The sequence below is a fragment of the Mobula birostris genome, chromosome 5, assembly GCF_030028105.1.
Source record: "Mobula birostris isolate sMobBir1 chromosome 5, sMobBir1.hap1, whole genome shotgun sequence".
In the NCBI taxonomy this organism is placed as follows: domain Eukaryota; kingdom Metazoa; phylum Chordata; class Chondrichthyes; order Myliobatiformes; family Myliobatidae; genus Mobula; species Mobula birostris.
Window position 1 is genome coordinate 49730043 of NC_092374.1, and position 26525 is coordinate 49756567.

General features: G+C 41.3%; 1 protein-coding gene across 10 annotated transcripts in view; it reads right to left on the minus strand.

Moving 5' to 3' along the window:
- Positions 1-26525, minus strand: part of LOC140197686 (receptor-type tyrosine-protein phosphatase delta) — a 606878-nt gene that overhangs the window by 131921 nt on the left and 448432 nt on the right. For all 10 annotated transcript variants that reach the window (XM_072258000.1, XM_072258002.1, XM_072257999.1 and 7 more), the window contains 2 exons: positions 12301-12557; positions 4174-4264 (listed from right to left, as the gene is read on the minus strand). In XM_072258000.1, the coding sequence (XP_072114101.1) occupies positions 4174-4264; positions 12301-12557 (348 nt within the window). The remainder of the gene's footprint in view (positions 1-4173; positions 4265-12300; positions 12558-26525) is intronic.

The window sequence follows — 26525 nt, forward strand, 5'->3', positions numbered from 1 at the left end:
GAGTTTTGTCCAGCTTCTTTAAAAACAAAAGGACAAGCAGCAGCCAAAAGATTTATGGATCGGTCAACAGAATATTCACAGAGGACAAAATAATCATGTTTCCTACAGAGTGCCAACAAGACACAGTTGAAGAATGGAGAGATTGCAACTGACGGTCCTGTTACTCAAAGCTATAGGATTTACCAAAGGAGAAATTTGAATAACTGAATAATGATCATCCAAATTGTCAAATGTGTAGAGCAAGAGGCTAAGCACACAGCCTTGTGGTGCACCTGTGCTGATGGAGATTGTGGAGGAGATGTTGCCAATCCGAACTGACTGGGGTTTGCAAGTGAACAAAGCAAAAGAGTGTATTGAGGCCAAGGTCCCGAAACTTATTGAGATGAGCAAAGAGCATTTTTGTTGTCCAGATGTTCCAGAGCTGAGTGAAGACTAATCAGATGTCATCTGCTGTGGACCTGTTGTTCCGGCACGCAAATTGGGAGTGGATTGAAGCAATTTCTCAGGCAGGAGTAGATATAATTCATCACCACACTCTCAAAACATTTAATCAAAGTTTTACAAGCTCACTGTTGCATGGTATGGTACTATGAAGTGAAAGGTGACTGTAACATGAAAAATGCACAGTCAAGGAAAAGTTTTACCCAAACCTGCTCATGGGAACCTGGCTAGTTGATGAAATTCATATAAAATGTGGAAACAAGTACCGCAAAACGAGGGTGTGGATCAATGAAGTATGATTATGACTATGACCAACTGTGGAGCAGTGTGCACACAACTGTAGCATAGTGGTTAGTGTGACACTGTTACAGCCCAGGTTGTCGGAGTTCAGAGTTCAATTCCAGAGTCCTCTGTAAGAAAGTGTTTATGTTCTTCCCTCGAATACGTGGGGTTCCTCCGGATGCTCCAATTTCCTTCCACAGTCCAAAGGCCTGCCAGTTAGTGGGCCAATTGATCATTGTAAATTTTCCACTGATGAGGCTAGGGTTAACTAGGTGGGTTGGCTGCGCTGCAGCTTGTTGGGGCAGAAAGACCCATTCTGCATCGTATCTCAAAATAAAAATAATAGTAAATAAACATGAAAATGGAACCAGATGGGGATAAGAAGCAGCAATGCAAGAGAAGATATTTAAATCAGATTATTTGTCATTACTGCAAGTTTCTAATCGGTATGTAACAAAGCTAATCAAATATATATGTCAGCAAAAGGACATTTGATAAAAAGCCAAAATAAGTCAGCCTAACCTTGCACAGGTCATTGATTTGGGCAGAATGTGCATAATTTATTGCAGTTTACATTGGTCTGCAGAGGAAGGTTCCAAGTTATAATGTGAGACTTGCAGAATTAAACAGCTGTGCTCTAGTGAGAAGAAAATTGAGAGAGTCCACAGTTCATATCTGATGCTGGGTGGCATTGAAGATCTTTTAAATGGTCTGCAGAGAACAGTCACAGAAAATAGACAGATGTTTATAGTGAACAATCCACAATGTGACTGGAGATCAAAGGAGTTATTTGTCCCTGTAGTAATGAATATGTAGAATAGTCTTCAATCAAAACAGGTGGTTGCCTTTTGATTACTTCCTTCAAAAGGATTGGATAAATTCACATTGAAGGGCATATAAACTAGACTGAATAAATGCCCAATCAAATACCAAAACTTAGTTTTTCCATTTTTTTTCTAGATTTTAGCGACAACTCATGGATTTGAAATTGTTGCCACCAGGGAGAGAATTATGAAGACGGAGAATCCTGCACCAATCACTGCAATGCCACAGGAAATACTACATGAGAAGGTCGGGACGTGGGCCTGCAAGTTAGCTTATCTCTGAAAAAGGATGTTGAAAGGGCAATACATGGAGAAATCTGCAAACCTGGTTTGTGTTCTTGTTTGGAGAGGGGGCCATTGACAGACAGTTATGGAACGTCCTTCAAGCTGTACACTAAAGGAGTAGCTCTCATATGTGCAGTGATCACCAACTCTGTAAATACTTGCACTGTCCACTTTCTGAGTTTCGAACATGTGACAGAACTGGAAGAAAAATAGCTGCTTTGGACATCCGCAATTTACTTTTACACTGGAGTTTTTTCCCCCCTGTAATTGCCTGATAAATATAAACGTTTCAGGCCATGGTTTTTCAGGATGGATCCATTTTCTGCTAATTTGATTGAATGTCTTTACAGATGAATTATCCTTGCTGAATTTTGTAGCTCGTTTGTAGTCTCAGACTGAGTGTATAAGTAGTCCACGGCAATGACTGATGAGTAGAATTCACATTAAGTGATTTCTTAGCTTTTTTATTTTCTATGAAAATCATTCTATTACAAGCGGCTAAACGTGAATATAAACACGATGGTCAAATCCACTGGTTGGCTCTTCTTGTGACAAGGTGAATGTTATTAGTGAAATGATACAAGTCAAAGTTGCTTGGCAAAGAGTGCAAAGAACTTTATTCCAGGGTTGAAGGTCAAATTAAAAAGAATGTGCATTTAAAGTGAGAAGGGGAAAGTTTAAAGATGTGTGGGCCAGTTTTTCTTTTACACAGAGAGGCAGGTGCCTAGAATGGGCTAACAGTGGTAGTGGAATCTTCACCATTCCCTATTCCTGTTTCCCTCTCTCACCTTTTCTCCTTACCTGCCCATCACCTCCCTCAGGTGCTCCCCCCCTTCCCTTTTTTCCATGGTCTTCTACTCTCTCCTATCCTTCTCCTGCCCTTTATCTCTTTCACCAACTTCCCAGCTCTTTACTTCACTCGTCCCCTTCTCCCGGTTTCACCTGTCACTCGCCACCCTGTATTTCTTCATCCACTCCCCCTACCTTCTTACTCTGACTTCTCATCTTTTTTTTTCCCAGTCCTGATGAAGGGTCTTGGCCCAAAATGCCAACAGTTCCCTTTTCCATAGATGCTGCCTGGCTTGCTGAGTTCCTCCAGCATTTTTTATGTGTGACAGTGGTAGTGGTGGAATCATATACAACAAGAAGCTGTTACATAGATACACAATATGCTGGGACTGGACTGATGTGGATCATGTACAGGCAGAAGGGAGTTAGTATAATTCAGCATTGTGTTCGGCACTGCATCACGTGCTGAAGGCCTGTTCCTGTGCTGTAAAGTTGAAATTCTAAAGGCTGATATTTTGGAGTTCTCCTTCACAAGACAAAGAACAAGTTTACAGTATTCAGAATTAGGTTTAACATCAATGGCATATGTCGTGAAATTTGTTATTATCCGGCAGCAGTACATTGCAATACATAATAATAAAAACAATTTTCTACTCATATCTCTTGGAAGAAAGGATAAATTAAGCCAGAACTTTTTGTGCACATTATGTGTTACCTGCCACTGGTTCAGTGTGTTTAAAACTGTCTGACCCATCCACTCAAGTTTATTAGATTGCAAATAAAATTGAAATAATACAGCAATATTGCAATGTGCTGTTAGTTAACTGGTATTATTGCACAAAGCTAAAGGAATTCATAATTTCCAATGGGCATAAATAGACAATGGTTTACAAAGAAATACCAGTCTAATGCTGGAATCCATCTCAGTATGTAAGGTACACTCCGTGGATACTTCATGTACACTTGTTCATTAATGCAAATATCTAATCAGCCAATCATGTGGCAGCAACCCAATGCATAAAAGCATGCAGACATGGTCAAGGGGTTCAGTTGTTGTCTAGACCAAAAATCAGAATGGGGAAGAAATGTAGTCTAAGTGACTTTGAATGTGGAATGATTGTTGGTGCCAGATGCGGTGGTTTGAGTATTTCAGAAACAACTGATCTTCTGGGATTTTCAAGCACAACAGTCTCTGGAGTTTACAGAGAATGGTGTGAAAAACTAAAAACATCCAGTGAGTGGCAGTTCTGAGGGCAACAACACCTCACTAATGAGGTCAGAGGAGAATGGACAATCTGGTTCAACCTGACCGGAAGGTGACTGTAATTCAAATAACCATATGTTACTATAAGAGGTTTGCAGAAAAGCATCCCTGAAAGCAGAACACATCGAACCTTGAATTAGATGGGCTACAGCAGCACGAGACCATGAACATACACTCAGTGTTCACTTTATTAGGTAAAGAAGGTACCTATATAGAATTAACTGAACTGCCCTTTCTACTCCTTTTCCTCTAATGAGCCATTCAACTTAGCAGCAGCTATGCACATACCTCCTCCAAATCCATTTCATCTGGACTTTCCCAGGGTTTGATAAACTTTCCTTGGGATTTCTTCAAAGGCACAACAATAATATAGTAGCCTCTGTTAAGAAAGAAGATAATTGATTAGTGCATTGAAATACTTGCTTCAGTTAATAAAAAAAATACAATTCTATTCAGCAAACTATGTTCTTAAGTGAATGCACTTGCTCAATGTACATCTGCCCTCTCTCAGGCAAAGCTGTTCCATTCACCATGGTCATTTGAGTCCTTCAGATGTGAGCTTTCAACCTTGCAGTCACATGTTTCTGAGGCAGCAGCACAGAAAGAACACCCCTGCCCCTCAATACCCCCAAATTCTGATTTTGTTATCCGCAGCAAATACTAGCGGTCCTTCCTCCCGACAGGAATTTGCTGAAACCACTGGGGGAATTTCCCTTCAAAGGATCTTCTATAATCAAAACATGAAAGTAAAAACAATCCTAGACACAAAATCGTAAAACAACTTGACATTAATTCAAGTCCTCAGATCACCCATCAGATTAACCTAAAATTAAGAATCTCATCTTTAAAGTTGCCATACTTCTGTGAACTTTTGTAAATCAAGGGAACAAACTTTGAATTAATCTTCACTGGAAAGATTTATGGAAATTAATTCTTACTATTCAGGCAAAAACAGTTGCAGTACCAACTGTTCATTGATGATAGGTGATATATTTCCTTATATTGCCAAGATAAAATACCAGTATACTACCAAGTTATGGTAATAATGAATACTTGCCAAAATGTGGGGCATAAATGGAGCTGCATGTTAATACAATTGGACTGTCTACAAATCTTTTATTTCTCAGTATGTCTTTATTTAACCTTCTTTTAACCTTAAGACACTTGTTATCTTGTAAAGTTAAATGAAGCTGCAAGCACAGTTGCTATGCGAGTTATTAGTTCACTCAATTCTTTTCCTTACAAATAATTCAAAATACAGGACAGTAGACTTGACTTCCATGTCATGAGCTTTATCAAAAACATGAGCAGACACAGAAATTTCCAGAAAATGACACTTGTAATTATTAGTTTTTAAAGAAAAGTATAGAGTTTTTGGCAAAGAAAAATAAGCTGAGATCTAACTCTCACAATATGTAGAATATTAATGGTAGCTATGTCATTAATTTCAGCCGAACTAAAAAACTAAACAGCAGCAACTTCACAATGCTGCACATTGAACCAAAGCTCAGACAAGGGCTGGATATATGCCATTCACACATATTATCTCTCTGCAGCAATTTGGAACTGTCACAAGAGTATTGCTAATCTTAGTGGCGCAGAAATGGAATGATGCATCAGTAAAAGTCTCATCCTTTAGTTAGCAAGTTGCTACCATAGATTTTTAAAGCTTTTTAAATCTGTCAAAAATAGTGTTTTGCTACTATTGATATGTACAGTTCTGCTAGTTGTATCATACAACTGTTAGGATTTAGATGATGAATGCCATGATCCCTAAACTTAGCAATTCCCATATTTTTGTGAAAATGTTCCTAATAATAATGCTAATACTCATTCAAAACTGCCTGAGTCAAGAGTCTTAATACAGTGCCCTAATCAATAAGGCCTTGTCTGATCAGCTACATCAGTGCCGTATTCTCATCTTCTCCCCATATCCCTTGAGCCCTTTGGAATTAAGAAATGTAGCTTAGTTTGATCCCATTATATCTTAATATTCTGATACTGCACCTTTCATGATAGATGCTGTAATTTTTCTGCACTAGTAAGCTGACTTGTCTATGACACTGCTTATTCTTTTCTTGCTTTTTAAAATCATGGGGCTATATTTAACTCACATCAATCTATAAGAACAGCCCCAGAGTTGCAAAAATTTTGGAAGATGACCACCAATGCACACTCTATTTCCAAGGCCACTGTTCAGCATCCTGGGTGTTGATCATCTGTGCCTGGAGCTTTGTCTTTATTTCTTAAGCACTATTCCTTTAATCATCCTGATTTCCCTCAGTGTCTCCCTCTCTCCATTGTCTGGCTCTGCAACCTTCTGGCTGTGGCCTCCTTTGTAAATACAAGAACTCTTCAACTGTTCTACCATTTCCTTCTTCCAGACTGGAATTCCTCTCATTTCTAAATATAGGTTTATCTACCTTAACTTTTACCTTTCTTACATTTTTATAAAGCATTAACAGTCAGTTTCTATGTTCCCTGAAACTTATTCTCTCATACTCCGTCTTCTCCCTTTAAACATTCCTTTTGTTACCATTGGCTTAATTCTAAACCACTCCCAATCCTGAGGCCTGATGTGTGTGTTTTTTGTTGGTAATTTTACGTTGGTAAATTTATGTGTGTTCTTTGGATCTCATATTTTCCTTGATTTCCTTTGTAAGTCACAGTTGAGCTCCCTTTCTTGATTTGTTTTGTGAAAGACTGGAATGAATAATTATTGAACTCGATGAATAAGTTCTTTTAATCAAATCACCTGCCTAACATCAATCCATTTATTAATCTATCATAACTACATGTAATTCACATTTCATACAGATCGGATTCAGGAGTCTAGTTATTCATTCTTCAACCTCACTCTCCATCTTACTGAATATTATCAAGGCTTGGTCACTCTTCCTAATAGAGCCATATACAAACCCGGCAAAGATTCCTGATTCACCACACAATACCCTGCTTGGAATACCTGTCCTCTACTTGGTTCTTCAACATCTTAGTCTGAAAAAGACATCATCTCTCGGACTATGGGAATTCCCACTCTGCAGTATTATTGCCATCATTATGGTTACATCTATATTCTTCTTGCATGCATCTCTAATTTTGTAACTTAATTTTCCAATCTTTTCTCATAACTGAAAAGCTCTATCCCAGAATCTCCTCCACACACACACAATGCACCACTATCACATCTTTCCTCTACCATAGTGACCAGACCAATACACAGTATTCCAGCTGAAGACAGCACAAATTGGAGAATTAAGTGATTGCTTCTCTTACAGCAATAATGACATAACCATTTATATTTATTTGTATTGATAATTCATTTACCTTACTATGAATGTTCTGCATATTGAGGAACAAGGTCTTTAGACTGGTCTTTTTGACATTATTAGCTCTCTCAGTTTTTTTGCACTATCTACCTACTTGACTGACACTTTCATTTCTTTCATCTTCTGCCTTTGTTTCTTCCTTTTCTGTCCTTTATTTCTTTCCCTGTTTCTTCTTCCACTACTTCCCTGCTGAATTTCTGATAGTCTTCATAGAAAACCCCATCCAAACAGATTCATGAAACATCCCCACCCACTGTCCCTGAGCATATTGCTCCATTATCCCAAAATTTATTACATTAAGTAACAACATTAAAAAGAAGAGAAGAAGAAAACTTAAGACTGAAGCTGTTGAATAATAGGGGTTTGGATAATGTATAAATCAGAAACATTGAGAAAGTGTGTTCAGAAAGACAGAGCAATAAATAGCAGTGGCTCCAGAGGCAGGTAGGAGTCCCAGCAAACAATGTGAGGTGGCAATTCTAATTTAAATGAACTGGGTTAAAGCAACTGACCAAAATTCCAGTGGTGAAGGACATAAGGCACTATCTCTAGCTTATGGGCTGACATTTGGTATATGTAGGCTGTAAGGAATGAAACTGGGGAGAACTCAGCAGAGTGGGAACAAAAGGCCAATTATATCACTGGTTAATGCATTTAAAATACTAAACTCATTGCCATTTTTAAAACTAAACACTGATACTAAAACATTTCTCAAGGAAATGGCAGATAATTTGCTACAATAATGTAAGCTGTGGTACATGACCAGAGAAGGCTTGGTGTACCAACAATATTTCAAGACCAATTTGCAATTTCAAAAAAAAAATGTTACTTAAAAAATAGTGCCACAGCAAATAAACTTAATAGCCTGGAAATACACAAGCAGGTTATTTAATAAAGATCAATCTTGTGTTTTTACTTTAATATATAAAATCAGAGAAGGCTTGAATAATGTTAAAAATACTCAGATATTTCCAGTTTATGACCAGGTCAATTGAAAATACCGCTGATCTGATCAAACTCAGTGCATCAACAGAAATCCTTAAGTTGATTTGACTGTTAATTGTATTAATTTAACTTGCTTTGAAAATTAAGATGAAGGATTTAATTTGGAATTTATATTACCAACCAAGCAATCAGACAATTGAACAATTTAAATAATTCTAAATAAATCTACATTCGAAGGATGGGATAAGTTCTCGAGTGCTTATTATTTTATGTGATGCACAGGAACAGGGTGCCATTCACCCCGTGCAACTCCTCTAATATACAATCAGATCACGACTTATCTGCTGTCTCAGTGCCATCTTCCTCTGTTAACTCCATATCCTTTGAACTCAAGAATAACTGAAATCTATCAATCTTTGCCATCAATATACTGAACAACCGAGACTTCATAAAACCCAATTGGGTAGGAAATTCCAAAGGTTTAGTGATTAAATTTTTTCTCATCTCACTCTTTATGGGGGCCATGAGCTCTGGTTCTAGATTCACTAGCCAGGGTAAATGCTTCTTCCATGTATCTTTCCCTGTCAGGAATTGTACAGCAGGCCTGATCCAAAAGCAGAGCAGTGAAGATAATTTAGCGACGAGCGATAACTAATAATAAACTGCAAATTAACACGCCATGAGGGGGGCCGCAAAACAAGAGAGAACAGATACTAAGCACAACAAAGTAACCGAAGGCTAGGAACAAATGGTAGAGATTGGCTGGTTCAATGAGTGAACACGGACTGTGACTGAGAGCTGGGTGTGAATAGGCTGCAGGTGGTGGGTTAGAAACAAGCGGCAGGTGACTCCGACTCGCTGGGTTGAGACTGGGAGGAACCTGCATGTGCAGATTGACAGGACAACCCCCCCCCCCCCGCCCCATACCAACCTATGGCTAGTCCCAGAAGCACCTAAGTTCCCTCGTCCAGGCGGTACCCTTCCCCGTCAACCAGGTATGGACTGGGCACATTATGGGTAGGTAGCGAATAGCTGATGTACATCAGAGATCATGCTAACCACTAGAACCAGCAATCGCTGAAAATCCTGAGTCCATCATGCACCTAGATAGTTGGAGAGGGGTGAGGAGAGGGCCCTCTGGAGTGCCTCGGAGCACCTGGCTGCCAGCACATAAATGCAGTTGTCAGGTGTGTTGGCTGGAGCAAGCTCGTGCCATAGGGCCTGGCAGAATCTCAAAGTGCTAGACAATTAGGGCGATGATTGGACAAAACAGAATGACGGAACGATGGTCTGAGGGTCGGTCTGTTTTGACAGTGTTCTTGGAACCGGGTCAGGAGATGGTGAAATTGAATTGTTCGAAGAAGAGGGCCCAGCAAACCTGACGTGGGCTGGGGCTGAGTTGGCGGGTCTGTTGTACAGTTATGAGGTTCTTCTGGGCAGTACAGACGAGGAAGGGCATGACGTTTCCCATCATCCAATATCTCCAATCCTCCAAGGCCTATTTAGTGGTGAATAACTCCGTGTCTATTACTCCACAATGGTGCTGCGTGGATTTGAACTTGACCAAGATGGCACAAGGGTGTGTCTTTCCATCCGGTCCTTGCTGGGAGAGAATGGCCCTAACACCCACGTCAGATGCATCCATCTCTACCAGAGAATCTCCAGTGGGATTCGGATGGTGGAAAATGGGTTGAATGGTCTCTTTTGCTTCTTGAAAGTGTGGTCTGCAGCAGCAGACCAGATTATCACAGCAGCTGACTTGGTTAGAGAGCTGAGAGGAGCAGCAATTTGGCTGTAGTTTCTGATGAAAAGGCGATTGAAGTTGGAGAAGCCCAGGAAGTGCTGTAGCTGTCTGAGGGAGTGCAGTCGGAGCCATTCAATGGCCGCACATCCTTTCTCTGGTTCTCTGGTTATGCATTGGGGTGGAAGGATGTAACACAAGACGGAAATGACTGGGACGTGGAACTGGAATTTTTCTAATTCACAGTACAGTTGGCTTTCGAGGAAACACTGAAGGACTGAATGGACATGACAGATGTAATCTTAGGGCAGATGAAGATGCCGTCGACGTAGATGAACAGATATCCGTGTAGCATATCTTGGAGGATCTTGTTAATATAGGCTTGAAAGATGGCAAAACTGTTGGAAAGTCCAAAAGGCATCATCAAGTATTCGCAGTGGCCCATGGATGTAAAGAACGCTGTCATCCACTCATCCCTCTGGCAGATGCTGATCAGGTTGTACTCACTCTGTAGATTCAGCTTGCTGAAGATCTGGGCCCACGGAGTGGTTCGAATGTGCTACCCATCAAGCGGTGAGGGTACTGCTTCTGAATAGTGAATTTGTTGAGTCCCTGGTAGTCGATACAGGGACGAAGACCTCCATCTTTCTTTTTCATAAAGAAGAATCCTGCACTGGCTGGAGACTGGGATGATAGAATGAAGCCATGCTGTAGCACTTTAGTGATGTAGCCATTCATGGCTTGGGTCTCAGGAAGGGAAGGGGACAACAGATGGCCTTGAGGAAGGGTTGGGTCTGGAAGAAGGTCGATCGCACGGACGTATGGTCTGTGCAGTGGCAAGGTGCTGGCTTCCTTTTGACCACAAACAGTGCTTTTATTGTCCCAGTTAGCGGTGGCCTAGGTCAGAGCTCGCACAGTCGAGAGAGATGACAAAGGCAATCTTGGCTCAGTCTGCAGAATAGAGATGGCTGGGGCTCAAAGTGTAAGATGCATTGGAGCACTGGGACAGGAAGTTGCGGCATTGGATTGGAGATCTATCAAAGCATTTGTGCACCTGAATCAGGGCCTCCGAGGGAGATGGTTGACTGGTGCAGTATTGCTGTATTGCAGTGGAGAATTGGTTGAGAGTGATAAGCAGATGGTCAATAACATTTTATTTTTCGAAGCTGAATAGAGTAGACACCCCATTTGCTTAAACTTACCAAGTGGGACAACCCAATAATCCAATTCCCTGCCCTCATCCTAGGGAAACATTCATTGCATTTTCTCCATCAGAGGTAAATCCTTACTTTGGCATGGAAACCAGAGTGTACAATATTCCTCATGCTATTTGTGAGGGCTCCATATAATTTCTATTAGATGTCTCTAATTTTGCATTCAAGACTTCAAAATGAAGGTCAACATAGAATTTGACTTTCCAAGTGCTTGTTAGCTTTCAACATAGATTTCAGAGGGATGTCAAATTCTTAGTAAATTCCAGCACCTTTCAATTACTCATCATTTAAGAAGTAACCTGCTTATTTTTTTGAATAAAGTGGCTGACCCTGCTTTTTTCACATGATATTCTAGTTGCCTGTGTTACCCATTAGATTAGCCTATCCATATCTCCCTGAAGCCCCACTGCACCTTCCACACATCGAATATCGCCACTTAGCTTTGAGTCAACAGGAAACTTCCTTGCATTACATATGGTCCCTACATCCAGCTCAGTGACACTGATCATGAACAGCTGGGGCTAAAAGATCGAGTCCCTACAGCACCTCACTAACCATGCCTCACAACTTGAAAATGACCTTTTCTTTGTCTGTCAAGCAGTCCTCAGTCACAGACTTCTGTGAACTGTGCTACTTACCTTGAAGTCTTTAGGCAGAGGGTAACCTTTCTGCGTTTGCTCAACATTTCTTTGCAGGAACACAACTTCATTATTTTGGTTTAATTTGCCATTTAATATGCTTTTTTGCTAATTAGGCAAACTTTTTAAATTTGTTTGTGCATTTCAAAATATATTAAGTTTTAATGCAGCTTTGATTGACAACAAATCTCAGACTCTGGCTTTGCCTCTTGCCAATGGCTATCAGCTATTTTCAGGGACGGGGTGTCTGTGGCACACCACCTGAAGTTAGTTGTCATCCTGACTTCAATGATTTAATTGAGAGGGTGCAACGGAACAGTGAAATCAGACCTTTTCATCTGGTTCTGGTATACTCATATGGACGTGTCCACAGCCAATGATTCCAGATTCTGGGCTAGCTTCAGTACAATCCATTGATTGACCAATGATCCATTGATTTTTGAAATTGTTAAACTCAATACAATGCAAAAATGCCAACAGAATAATAGCCTCCCAATGAGATTTGAGCGCAAATTTACACTGTAAATTATTAAGTGACTATTTCTTACTTCACTGGGGCTGGTGGTGTTGGCACGGCTGTCAACTCAACAGTTAGCATTCCATCGGAATTGGTTTTCTCAATCAGGACAGGCTTGGTGCGGAGCAGGTCTGGTGCTGTGTGTGCTGAAACCACTTGCTGCAATCCCCCTGCGCTATTCCCCCGATTGGTCAACACAAAGGAATACGATGTGTCAGGGTTTAAGTTGGTGATCAACTTCTGCGTAGCTCTCCCGTCCACCTCAATGTGGTCATTGTTGTAGATGATCTAATTAGTTGAAGAATAAAAACACCCCATTAGTTTTTTTATTATAAACTCACTACAATTTAACCATAATACCTTAAAAATTCACCTGTAACTGACAGCAATAAACATCTAAAATCAAATCCAGTGCGTAGCAATTTGCCTTAAAATTAACCTCATTCATTTCTGCAGAAGGTGAAGATCTAGACAATCATGTATTAATTGTTGAGAGTAACAAATCAGATGGAAGGTCACTAACCTGAGATGTGAACTACTTCCTTCCCCAACCTGTCCACTGTTTTCAGCATTTCCAGTTTTGATTTCAAATATCCAGAATCACCAGCATTTTGCATCTGGACTCGTATTGACTAATTCAACTACAGACTAATGCTAATTCCTGACTAAAATGTTAATTGTGGGCTATTGAAACAAATTATGGGAAAAAGGAATTTGTGCCATCAGTTGCTTAAGTTACATTTTCAGTGTACTTCTTCTTTAATCATCATCATGTGCCATGCTGTATGATGCAGCCGATCATGGTCTCATGACCATGATTGTTCTTGGCAAATTTTCCGACAGAAGTGGTTTGCCATTGCCTTCTTCTAGGAAGCGTCGTTACAAGACGGGTGACCTCAGCCATTATCGATACTCCAGAGATTGTCTCCCTGGTCTAACCAAGACTTGTGATATGTACCAGCTGCTCATATGACCATCCACTACCTGCTCCCATAGCTTCACGCGGTCTTGATCGAGATGGTAAGCAGGGACCTTGCCCAAGGGTGACCTGCAGGCTAGTGGAGGGAAAATACTCCTTACACCTCCTTTGGTAGAGACGTACCTCCACTCCGCCACCCATTTCTTTAATCAGTTAAGTAGAAAATGATGCGAACATATTGCACTGCTGCTCCACGAGGGCAGAAAGAAATTATTGTCACCGGAGGACAGTGAATGACTTTGTTTTGCATGTGATCCATGCAGATCATTTTATCGTGTCAGTGCATTGAGGTAGTACAAGGGAAAAGTTATAGCTGAAGACAGAATGAAGAATTATAGAGAAAATGCAGTGCAGGCAGACACTAAGGTGCATGGCTATGATGAGGTAGATGTTGCGGTCAGAGTGCATCTTATCGTACAAAGGAAGTATTCAATTGTCTCATTACAATGGGATAGAAGCTGTCCTTGAACTTGGGGGTACGTGAGAGAGTGGAGGAGTCAAAACGTTTGAATTTCTATTTTTCACAAGAGACAACACTCGTATTTTCCATTCAGAAACTGGATGGGTGAGGAGATTTATTGAACATGATAAAGAACGTAGTTATCAGAAATGAAGTGATCAAAATCAAACTGAGAAGTGTATCTATGAACATAAAAATCACAAGCAGGAATAGGGCACTCAATCTCGTAAGCACATAAGAAGATTATGGTGTTTCTGATTATAACTTGAATTCTGCACTCCTGTATGGCTGCAAAACCTCTGTATATCAAGGATCTATCTAACTCTGACTCCAGGTCCATAGATTCCTGGAAGTAACTAAACAGATGAATAGGGTGCTAAAAAGGCAAACAGCATGTATGTCTTTACGAGTTGAAGAACTGAGTTCAAGAGTTAGGAAGCTACACTGCAGCTTTATACACTCCAGTTAGGCCACATGTGGAGTATTGCATACATTTCTCGTCGCCACTTCATAGGAAGGATGTGGAGGCTTTGGAGAGGACGTCGAAGAGCTTTACCACGATGCTGCTGGACCGGTGGGCATGTGCTATAAGGAGAGGCTGGCCAAACTCGGAGAAGGGGCTGAAAAGAGATCTGATATACAGTATTATGGGAGGCACAGACAGAGTCTAGGTGAATCCGATTGGGTTACTTGGAGAAATTGGTGGTAGCAGAACATTGCATATGCAATGACCATGGGATTAACTTCGATGGCACAAAACTACTGTGCCGCGCCAATGGCTTTAGGGTCTGCCTGGTGAAGCAAGCCACTGAAATAAAACTAGAGAATAAGAATTTCAAAAAAGATTGTCTCTCTCTATATAAGAACTGGAATACGATTTTAAACAAGGTTGGGACAGCAGACACCTGATTGGTTAAGGACGAACCAATCAGGAGGGATGGACGACAGGAACTGAGTATATATACTGCTGGACTAGACATGCCGAGGCACCACTGCAGATGTAGATGGCTGAGTTTGTCATTGAAACTTCGGTTAAAATCGACACCTGGATCCGGTTTGAACCCCAAGAAGAGTTTATACGCCAAAGAGATTAGTTTAGTTGGGTGTGTGATTATTTATTTATTTAGCTTGGCACAACATTGTGGGCAAAAGATCTTTTTTTCTGTATTGTCTTGTTCTATGTTTAAAAATATTGAAAGAGTATTTCCACAACCCTTTGAGGAAGGGAGTTCCAAAGACTCACAGCCCTCCGAAAGAAAAATAAAACTGCCTCTTCTGTGTATTAAATGGACAACTAATTTTAAAACAGCGACTCTTGTTCTATGATGGCACAAGAGATTGGTTCCTCTACTGCCAGGGTGAGGCTAAACACAAAGTAGAAGAACAACATTTCATCCAGATAGCATGAACATTCAATTTTACAGCTGTAGCTAAACCTTCCACCTGACCCTTTACTGTCCCTTCTGATCTACCCAGTTCCCCCTACACCTACCCCAGCCACATCACCCTGCTTCTTTCCCCTCCTTTATCAGGCACCCACACACTCCCCCCCCCCCATTGCTCCCACTTCCTTTATTTGATTCTATTCTCCACCTTCCTCTCCGATCAGATTCTGTCATCTGTAGCCTTTTGTTGCCCCTGCCTATCACCTTCTAGCCTCTGTCGATATTTCCACTCTTCCTTCCTCCATCTCTGTGTCAGCCCTCCTCACCGGGATCCACCTATTGCTCCATTGCTTACCAGCTCGTGCCTGGGACTTCCTATTACTTCTCTGTCTTCAGTCCAGGTGTAAGGCCTCAAGTCAAAATGTCAACTGTCCATTTCCCTCCACAGATGCTGCCTGACCTAATCATTTGTTACCCAATATGTGGGATTCTTTGATATCAGACTTATCAAGATCCCTTGGATCATAAGTCTTTCAAATAAGTCCTTTCTCACTCTTCTAAACTCCAGCTGATACTGGGCATTTGGAAAAGAGCCAATATTTTCCAGTCAGTGATAAAACCAAAAGGTTGATCCAGGGATTTACTAGCTGATCAATGTTTATAACTTCTATCGGAAAAAATAACCCACAGCCTCACTGAGTAAAAGCAATTCACAAGCAGTTAATAAGAGTCATGGATTTAACTGATAAAGACATGGGATAGAAGTATCCGTGATTCCAGTACTTGTTATCTCGATATAAATGCAGAACGACGTACTGAATTAACAGAATATTGTGTTTATTCTACATGCTGATTTCAGCAGGCAGTAGGTAATGTTGTGTAACAAGAATATTCTGGCTTGTTTGAAGACCCATGAGGTCAGAAAGGAAACTGTTAACTGTGTATTTAAGCAGTTAGTTACACGATAGGTAGCTAAGAGCAGCTCTGACAGAAAACAAGGAAGATAAAAATCTAAATCTTGAAACTGAAACGTTCACATTGTTAAAGCAAAATAACTTACCATGGAAAATAATTTATTTTTATTTGGAGATACAGCATGGTAACAGGTCCTCCTGGCCCAATTATTTCAGACCAATTAACCTACTAACCTGTACATCTAGAATGTGGGATGAAACTGAAACACCCGGAGGAAACCCACATGATCATGGAGAGAACATACTAACTCTTTAGAGAAAGTAGCGGAAATGAATCCGGGTTGCTGGAACTGTAATAGCAATATGCTAATCACAACGCTGCCACGCCACCCACGATATGAAAGTGATATGCAGGAAATTATAAACATGCAGAGAAATGGCATTAGCATAAGTTCCAAGAATTTAATGGATTTTAAAAGGGATGTTGTTAAATAAGCTACAGCAGGTAAAGGAATCATGTCTATTTTGATGAAGGTTATCACACTCAAAGGTAATAACTGTTTAGCATAAAGAACAGATAGAAGTTAAAACATTCCCAGGGTAGAAATGTCAAGTACTAGAGGATATGCATTTAAGGTGAGAGGGAAAAAGTTTACTTTCTGCACAGAGTGCCGAAGTGTCTGAAATGAACTACCATGGGTAGTAGTGGAAGCAGACTCAGTGGTTGTTTGATAGACAGAATATTCCTTTAATGGAGGGGATTGATGCTGTATAAACAAAAGAGATTTAGTTTAATTTGGCATTATGTTCAGCACAGATACTACTCCTGTGCTGTGCGGTACTGTTTTATGATCACTGATCCATGATTTCCTCACTTGGAGACCCCGGTCAGTATAGATTGGCAACAAAATCTCCTCCACAGTCACCATCAGTCAAGGTGCCCCTTAGAGCTGTGTGCTTGGCACCCCCACACACCCCATTCTACCGGCTTTATACCTATGACTGAAAGGCTAAGTACAGCTCCAATTTGCTGATGACACCATTGTTGTTGGCTAAATTAAAGGTGGTGATGGAATGGCACAGAGGAGGGAGATTGAAAATCTCGTTGAGTGGTGCCACAACAACAGCCTCCATCATCAGCAATCCCCACCATCCAAGCTACACTCTCTTCTTGCTGCTGCTATCAGGAAGGATGGATAGGAGCTGTAGGACCCACACTATCAGGTTCAGGAACAATTATTAAACTTCAACCATCAGACTCCTGAATCAGCAGAGATAATTTCACTCACCTCATCTCTGAACTGATTACACAACCTAAAGGCCAGGCAGCATCTCTAGGAAGAGGTACAGTCAATGTTTCGGGCCGAGACCCTTCGGCATGACGAAGGGTCTCGGTCCGAAACATCGACTGTACCTCTTCCTAGAGATGCTGCCTGGCCTGCTGTTCACCAGCAACTTTTATGTGTGTTGCTTGAAATTCCAGCATCTGCAAATTTCCTCGTGTTTACACAACCTAAAGGCTCACTTTCAAGAACTCTGCAACTCATGTTCTCAGTAATATTTATTTACTTTTTTTTTGTATTTGTAGTTTGTCTTCTTTTGCACATTGGTTGTTTGTCAGTCTTCGCATGTAGTTTTTCAATGATTCTATTGTGCTTCTTTGTTCTGCTATGAATGCCTACAAATGAATGAATCTCAAGGTAGTATACAGTGACATATATGTATTTTGATAATAATTTTCGTTTCAACATTTGAATGGATTGGGTTGAGGGGTACGTGTGTATGTATCTGCAGAATATACAGAGGCACCACTGCTTTAAAGGAGTCTTGAACTTTGGTTGACATCAGCAGGTAACATCAGACTGTCACTTTTTTCAATGGATTTCACTGATTTTGAACAATAATCTCTCCTTTAAAATGTGACATAAGTTGACTTAGTCCTGCAGAAAGGCTACAGTGAAGTGAATCTGTGCCAATAGGGTCTCAAAAATAATCCAATGTGCATTTCCTGCAGAAGAAGATGGCAGCATGACGCAGCTTGCGAGGCCACTCCGGTGAATGATATCTGTAATCTGTCAAGTAGGGTGCCATGCACAATCTTGATTTGATGGAGACAGACGTGAGAGAACGGAGGAACATCTGGAGAAATTTCTGAAATGCCTTTTTCACTGCCGCTGTTACTGTGTGATCAAGAATCTCCGGAGGAGAAGGCCCCAAATCCTCAGCTTTGCTTGTTGCTTGGCGGCCAGTATGAGGTTGAAGCGCTCGGCAGAGATGGTCCTCGGTGTCAAAGGGCTGGTCAGAGGCTTGAAGCTTTTGGACGGACTCAGAGTCGACTGTGGTGGGGTGCCTCCAATACATCCACAGTTGCCAGTGCCTGGAGGTTTATGGCAGAGAGAGTTTCTCCCTTGTGCCGCCTGCTATCGGGGACTATTTGGAGTGGATCGGAACTTTGAGACTTCTTTTTTTACCGTTCCCATGGTCTGCTCTTTATCAAATTATGGTATTGCTTTGCACTGCTGTAACTATATATTATAATTATGTGGTCTTGTTAGTATTAGTCTTTGGTTTGTCCTTTTTTTTGTGATATCACTCTGGAGGAACATTGTATCATTTCTTAATGCATGCATGCATTTCTAAATGACAATGAACGAGGGCTGAGTGTCGTCATAATCTAAAAAAAATTGAAACATTGGGAATAAAAGCCCATGGACCAAGTTGAACAAGAACCTCGCTGAGCAAAACCTGGTCTCCAAGAATGACCCTGCCTTAGGATACATTCAAATAAACAACTTTGCTTATGGATAAACAATTAATGGAACCATTTAGTTCAGAGGCACTCAAGAAGTGAAAGGTGGAGAAGTGTAGGTGTCACCAAGGATTATTGGGCCAGAGGGGAGAAGCAAGAAAAGGAAGGGCTGTACCAAAGGGTGATGTGGCCCCTGAAAATGTGTAATATTTGTAAAGTGTAAATTCCCTCATCAACAGCCAGTAGAATCGATGGGATAGCCAACTCGTACAACCAGGAAACGGCTGGGGCTGCCTTCGCATGTTTCTCGGCCACTGCCTTCTTCAGGAAGAACATGTTGCAGCTTCCACTAAGATCCATCAGTCTGGGGCGCAGCAGGAGAAAACCCGACTGACCGTTGAGCTGAGGGAGGAGTGCCAATGCCTCAACCCACACTGCCGTAAATGGAGAGCTCAAGCTGCAGTAGACCAGGCCATCAGCAGACTGCATGTTTCTGGTCTGAGGCCTCGAAGAAAGAGAGAAAAGGCATGGTAGTGACAAGGACAGAGCAGGAGTGCTACTCGGTAGCACAGAGCTGTCAGGGAAGATGGACAACATGGGAGGGCACCATCAACAAGTCATTCAGCTGGTCTGACCCGTGGAAGGTCCCACAAACCAGAGTCCACTCCCTCAGCAGGGCAACCTGTGACACCTTGCACGGCTCCCATAATCTTCACCAGTAGTTCAGCTGTGTATGATACTGCCAATGCCAACCTCCAACACATCCTAGCGGGATGCAAACCTGCACTGCCCCAAGGGCATAGCTGATAGCAACATGACTAGGTCCTCAGGAAGTCAGCAGAAATCCAAGAGACCTGCAGGTGGGATGCGAGAAGCAGCCTTTCCCCAGCAGGATAACAACTCATCCCATTCGTTAAGGCTGGCAAGAGTGCTGAACGCACCTGCCCAGGAGCTCCTCTCCACAGGCATGGAGTGGAACATGAGGGCAGATCTCGGCAGACAGCTACCGTTCCCCATGGAAATCACTATCACATCTCTCCACCCAGAGACAGTACTGTGGTTCATGGCCGCCTAGACATTCCTTCTCATTGAGTCAACTATCCCATGGAGGAAGGGGTGGAGGCTGCACATGAGTGGAAGAAGCTGACGTACTCAGACCTGCAGCTGAGTGTAAGGAAGCTGGCTGGAGGACTATCATCTACTCTGTGGAGGTAGGATGCCAGGGCTTCGTCGGCACATCAACGACAAGGTTACTCCATAATATGGCAGTGACCGGAGCGAGGCTCAGGAGGGCCACCAGAGTTGGCTAAAGAAGCAGAAAAGGGCAGCTGTTGGCTGCGGCTGAGGAGGAAGGACAGAAATTGGGGACCAACTAACCCCATTGAAAGCTGCAATGGGGCGGCAGGGAGACAAACCTGTCACTGCTCTGCCACCAAGAGATGTACCAGAGCTAAGGGAGGGAAACATCAATGAGTGGTGGTCCCTGCAGCTGATCTAAGGGTTCTGTTGGAGGTGCGGCAGGCAGCAATACCATTGGGAGCCAATAAAGGTCAGCGATGCTAGAATGAATGTTGAAAGGGACTTGGTGTGACATAGGGCATAAAAAGAAAAGTTTTAGAAAACCTCATTAGTTGAAAGCAGACTGAGAAATGCAAAAGAGAGGATATATTAGTCAAGATATATTCGTCAAGTCTGGAAATAACAAAGGCAAGGGCTTCAACCACATGAGCTGAACAAAGATGCGAAGATGCATCAACAGATGTGAAAATGGCACAGATGCAAACAATAAAATTTAAAAGCTATCTGATAGAATAGCAAGGTTGCAAGAAATAGTGCTGCATAAACTCAGCAGGTCAAGCAGCAGTTGTGGGAGGAAAGGAACTGTTAACATTTCAGGTCGAAGACCTACATTAAAGTTGCAAGGAATCTTGCTCTGTTATGTGTAATCACAAGAGATTCTGTTGTGCTGGAAATCTTGAGCAAGAAACACAAATTGCTGGAGGAGCTCAACATTCAGGCAGCATCAATGGATGGGAATGATGCATCAGGATGAAGAGTTCTTGGTATCTGAGGGAATGATGTAGGAAGCTTTGCTCTGATTCTCCCTAATATGCACAGTTAAGAGATGTGACACAATAGACTTGAAGTGATGTTCGTGTGTATGAAATGAAAGTGTAGTGATTGTGATGTAACTGTAATTACCACACATGTAAAATGGCAGTGGCAATAATAAGGATTTAAAATAAATCAGTGACAATTCTGAAACAAAAGAAACTTATGTGCTTCCATTAGAAAAGGGAAATGGAAGGACAAGAATCTTTTGAGTTTTACTTCATTTTAATGAGTAAAGGTTAACAAATATATTGCCATACACTGTCAAATATGTAAACCTCAAGCATGGAATAAATTCTTGAAACATAGTTAAGTGTAATGAGTGGCATGTTATTTCACATTGCGACTGTTGAATGCCGAAGCATTCTTAGACGATGGCTCACATTTTGCTGTTTGGTCACACTTGTCACTGTGCATGGAACTTGGCACAGGATCTGAGAGCAGATCCCACAGCTTGTATGCTGGTGTATCTTTCTCAGCATCTGTATACACTCCCAGTATGAAGAGCAGCCATGAAATTGTTTGAAACATCCACACAGCCAGAGGAGAAATCCCAGACTTGCCAGCAGTTTCAAGGGGAAATGGCAAAACTCAGCAAAATCTGGGCCACTATTTACGAGTGAGCCAGAGGATCCAGGTGGTGCTCAGTCATACAAATGATAGAAATAACCATGAAGATAATAAGAGGCTTAGTTGAAATGGAAGAACATCCCGAGTCCTCACACTTTACAGGGAAAGAGAAAATAACCAAACAAAATTCAATTTCATGCACATTAGAAACATAGAAGCTGAATAGCTGAGATACTTAAGTTTTTTTTTGACACAGAATGGCTGGAAGATAATGCACTTAGAGCGCATTGAAATAGTATGGGCTGGATTTGTCCAGTTGATGGCTTAAGTAAAATAGTTGGCATGAGCACAACGCAGGATTTTCGAAATGTCTTCCATTGACTATTCACATATAAGTACCAACAACAGTAATTTCATCTGATTTACTTTAGTCAGTATTAATTTAAATGAAGCTAAACTTACCTGAAATGTTTTAATCCATAATACTCTATATCAAGATGGTTTTGCATACAGTAAACAATGGAACTATTCTATAAATCTGACCCTTCCCTTCATGGCTGCCCAGATCCATCAGAGAAACATTAGAGTGCAGGAGTGATGCTGCTCTGAGGAGTGGTTGTTCCCTGAACATATTACCGAAATATCAAAGACTTCGTAAGTAGTGTTGGACACACAATTCCACAACATAAGTTACCTTGATCAATAAAACTGTCAGTAGATTTTGAGCCATGGAGCCACATGGTACAGAAACAGACCCCTTGGCTTCCCATGTTCATGTTGACCATGAACTAGCCATCTGCTCTAATTCCTTTTTCCGGCACTTGGCTTCCTAACCTTGGCCAATAAAGTGCTCATCAAGATACTTAATTACTGTCAGAATCTCTCCTCCTTACACTCTCTTATTTCCAAATTCTTTCTACCCTCTGGGAAAATTCTTCAGATTCACTCTCAATCTTCTACCCATTCACCTTCTGGTTTTAGATTATCTCAGCGACAGAGAGAAAAAAAATCGTATAACCTGCTCTATCTGCATCCGTCATTATTCTGTACACGTCATTTTCTCCCTCCAAGGAAAACAAAACCAGACTCTCCACCCTTCTGGAACACTCCATCCCAGGCAATATCTTGGTGAATCCCTTCTGCAGGATGTTGACAGATTCTCTGACAGAATTTTTCAACATGATGAGAGACTGGACAGAGTAGATAGGATAGAAACTTTCTCTGTGACAAAGGCATCCAAAAACAGAGGGTGCAAGTTTACGGTAAACAATAAGATTTAGGAGGGATCAGAGAAAGAATATTTTCATCCTAAGGGTGGGTACAATTTGCAAAACACTTCTTAAGACAGTGATGGAGGCAAGTATTCACACAGCATTTATGAAGCATTAGTACAAACATGATCTGCAAAGGTACAGTAGGTTATAGACCAAGTGTTGCTAAATAGAACTGGCAATGATAAGATACTTGAGAGGTCAAAACTGACATGGTGTTCTAAAGAGCTGCATGATTCAAAAGGTGTCTAAAACCTCATGGCATAGATTTCAGACAAAAGGCAAGAGGATTAGTGGAGCGCTGAGGAAGTGCTTTTTTTACCCATTAAATGGTGGAATCAGAGACACGCAACCTAATGAGGTTAGTGTAGACAGAGACTTGCATGTTTAAAACTGAATTGCCAAGGCACAGTAAACCATAGACCAAGAAAGCAGGATTAACATGGATTGTTACTTGATGGGTGACATTGACTTGGTGGGCCAAAGAACTAGTTTCTTTCACTATATGATTGACTCTAACTCCTTTGTTACAATAGCAAATGAAGACACTTAACAAAGTAGATTTTTACAGAAAAATGAACTGCAGCTGGCATTAAATCTGATTAACAAAGACAGCAGCCGGTAAATGACAACCGGTCCAGTTTTGGAGAAACACAGGCAAGAAGACTTTTCAGATGTAGGTAGGTAAATTCTGAGATATCACATTCCAACTTGTCTCTGCTTTCCACTGTTACTGACTGCCATTATGTACACTTCCAGTATTTTTTCCAGGCTTTCAAGTATGCACTAATATGGTTTCTCACTGTTGTGTCCATAAGACTATAAGATATAGGACCATCAAGTCTGCTCCGCCATTCAATCATGGGCTGATCCAATTCTTCCAGTCATCCCCACTCCCCTGCCTTTCCCCATACTCTTTGATGCCCTGGCTAATCAAGAACCTGTCTATCTCTGCCTTAAATGCACCCAGGGACTTGGCCTCCACAGCTGCTAGTGGCAACAAATTCCACAGATTTACCACCCTCTGACTAAAGAAATTTCTCCGCATCTCTGTCCTAAGTAGACGTCCTTCAATCCTGAAGTCGTGCCCTCTTGTCCTAGACTCCCCTACCATGGGAAATAACTTTGCCATATCTAATATGTGCAGGCCTTTGAACAATCGGAATGTTTCAATGAGATCCCCCCCTCATTCTCCTGAACTGCAGGGAATACAGCCCAAGAGCTGCCAGACATTCCTCGTATGGTAACTCTTTCATTCCTATGAATTATTCAAGATGGAGTAATGCATTCACGTCTGGTAACCTTGCTACAGGAAAGATGCCATTAAGCTGGAACGAGGGCAGTAAAGATTTATGGAGGTGTTTCCAGGACTCAAAGAACTGGGTTATAGGGAGAGGTTGGCCAGGCTAGGACAAACTCTTGCATAGATGGCCAAGGAACTTACAGAGATGTATAAAATCAGAGTATGGATAGGATAAATGCACTCAGTCTCCCTTCCAGAATTAGGAAATCAAATTGAGAGCATTGGTTAAGGTGAGGAGAAAAAGATTTAATAGAAACATGTCACAACCACAGACTCTGCTGCGGGATCTACATACCCCCACAGGCGAGCTATGCATCAGGATTGGAAATCGCACTTTAGTATTTAGGTATTGCTTTCAGCCACAGTGTTGGCATTTTAATTACAGTTTTAGTTAATGGCCCCGTTGGCCTAGCATTTATTATTTTCCTTTCTCTTAAAATTCTGCAGTTCGCATTAGTCAGTGAATGGTTGACCTGCTTCAGTGCCTTTCTCTCTCAGCACTGGGCCATATTCAAATGTTCTGACAAAACCTGAGGGGGCAACTTCTTCACACAGAAGGGTATATGTACATGAGTGAGCTGCTAGAGGAAGTGATTGAGGCAAGTACAGTAATAACATTTAAAAGATATTTAGACAGATAAACGAATAGGGAAGGTTTAGAAGGTTATGGATCAAACACGGGAAAATAGGACTAAGTTAAGTGGGCATCTCAATCAAAATGGAGAAGTTGGGCCAAAGGGTCTGTTTTTCTGCTGTATACCCAAGCGACTCTACGTCTTACCACATGTACTCATATCCCTGTCCAACCTGTTCCCATCTTCAACTGATCCCCAGCTGAGAACTTTCTCAGAGAAATTAACACTCATCTATTTAGCGAGTCAGGGTCTTCAGATTGTATACTGTCTGGACGTGCTCTGACAGCTGATGATGACATGCTATCAAGCTCAAACTCCTGTCAAATATCTTAACCATTTGTGAGTGTTTCCAATGCTCAACATTAATTAGTAATTCATATAGTATTAAAAGAAGCTATTTGAAAAACTAAAGCACATAAAACCCAAAATGATCAATTATCTGAATTATCTCAATCAATTACAACAAATGAATTAATTGGGTTTACCACCCTCCCTCACCACTCTTCCTCTCTACATAGAAATGAATGCACTCTAATCTGCTCTGGATTAAGTGGGCAGCTCAAAATGAAGATGGGAAACTGCAAGAAGTATGCAAATAATTGCTGGACTCTGCAAAGATTCCAACACCACATTGCTATGGATCTGATAATAATAGCTAGTTGTGCAGAAGTCTGGGACCTCCATTTTTATGAAGTCCACCATTTCCTCGTAGTTATGAAGAAAACCTAAGTAGCTCCACACAAGTCTTCCAGGATTTGTGGAAATTATGGGCCATCATACTTCAAATGGATAATGCTAAAATACTAAACTATGTTCATCATAATCACAGCACAAAGGAAAAAATACAATTCTTAAATAGAACATTCAACAAAGCATCAAGCCACATGTCCCTTTTGGTGTTTACACTCAAAACAAGTTCTATCTCTCTCACCTCAACTTCTGAAAAGAATTTCCTTAACTTCTCCTCTAGCTTCCTTTTGAAAGCAGGCTTCTACTTCAATCACCTTCTCTGGCAAACAATTCCACATTGAACTCTTCCCTGAATATAGAAATAGCTTATTTCCCTATTAAACTAACCACAAGTTCTAATTGCTCCCATATGGCAATATTCTCTGCACGCATAACCTGACCAAACCATGCACCATTTTAAGTATCTTTACCGGGTTAATTTTATCTTATGAGAATAGAAAATGCTAGAAACACTCAGCTGATCAGGCAGCATCTGTGGAAAGGGAAACGGTTAATTTTTAGGTCCCAAGGCCCTTCACCAGAACTGAGAAAGAGAGAAAATAAGTTGGTTTGCAGTATTAGAGAAGGTGGGGAAGGATGGGTAGAATATAGGACATATCATTAATGGGATGAGACCAAATGGCTTAATGGTAGTTAAGCAGCAGGTTATGCTTCTTTGTTTGTGTAATGTGCTGATATTGGTGAGGCTGTAGGCCAGACTCTACAAACAGAAAAGAAACCTAGCCAGAATGATCAATACAAAGGTCAGTTCTGATCCAAGCAGAAAGAATGAGTGAGTTACCTAAAGTCAAAAAAATCTATATTTAGTCCCAAAAGCTGCAATAAGCCCTGACCGAATATGAGCAGTTGCTTCTCAAACTTGAGCTTGGCCTCCCTGTCACAATGCAGGAAGGTGGAAATGGGATGGGGAATTAAAGTGGCAGGTAATTGAAATCACAGGGTCACTCCTAGAGACGGTACACAAGTGCTCCACAAAGCACTCACTCAGTCTGTGTTTGGTTTCTCCAGTGTAGATGAAACCACATTATGTGCCTCCACCAACACATTCAGTCATTTCGCTGAACTTATCCTTACAACGAACAACTTCCCCATTTAACTCCACTCACTTTCTCCAAATCAAAGGTATAG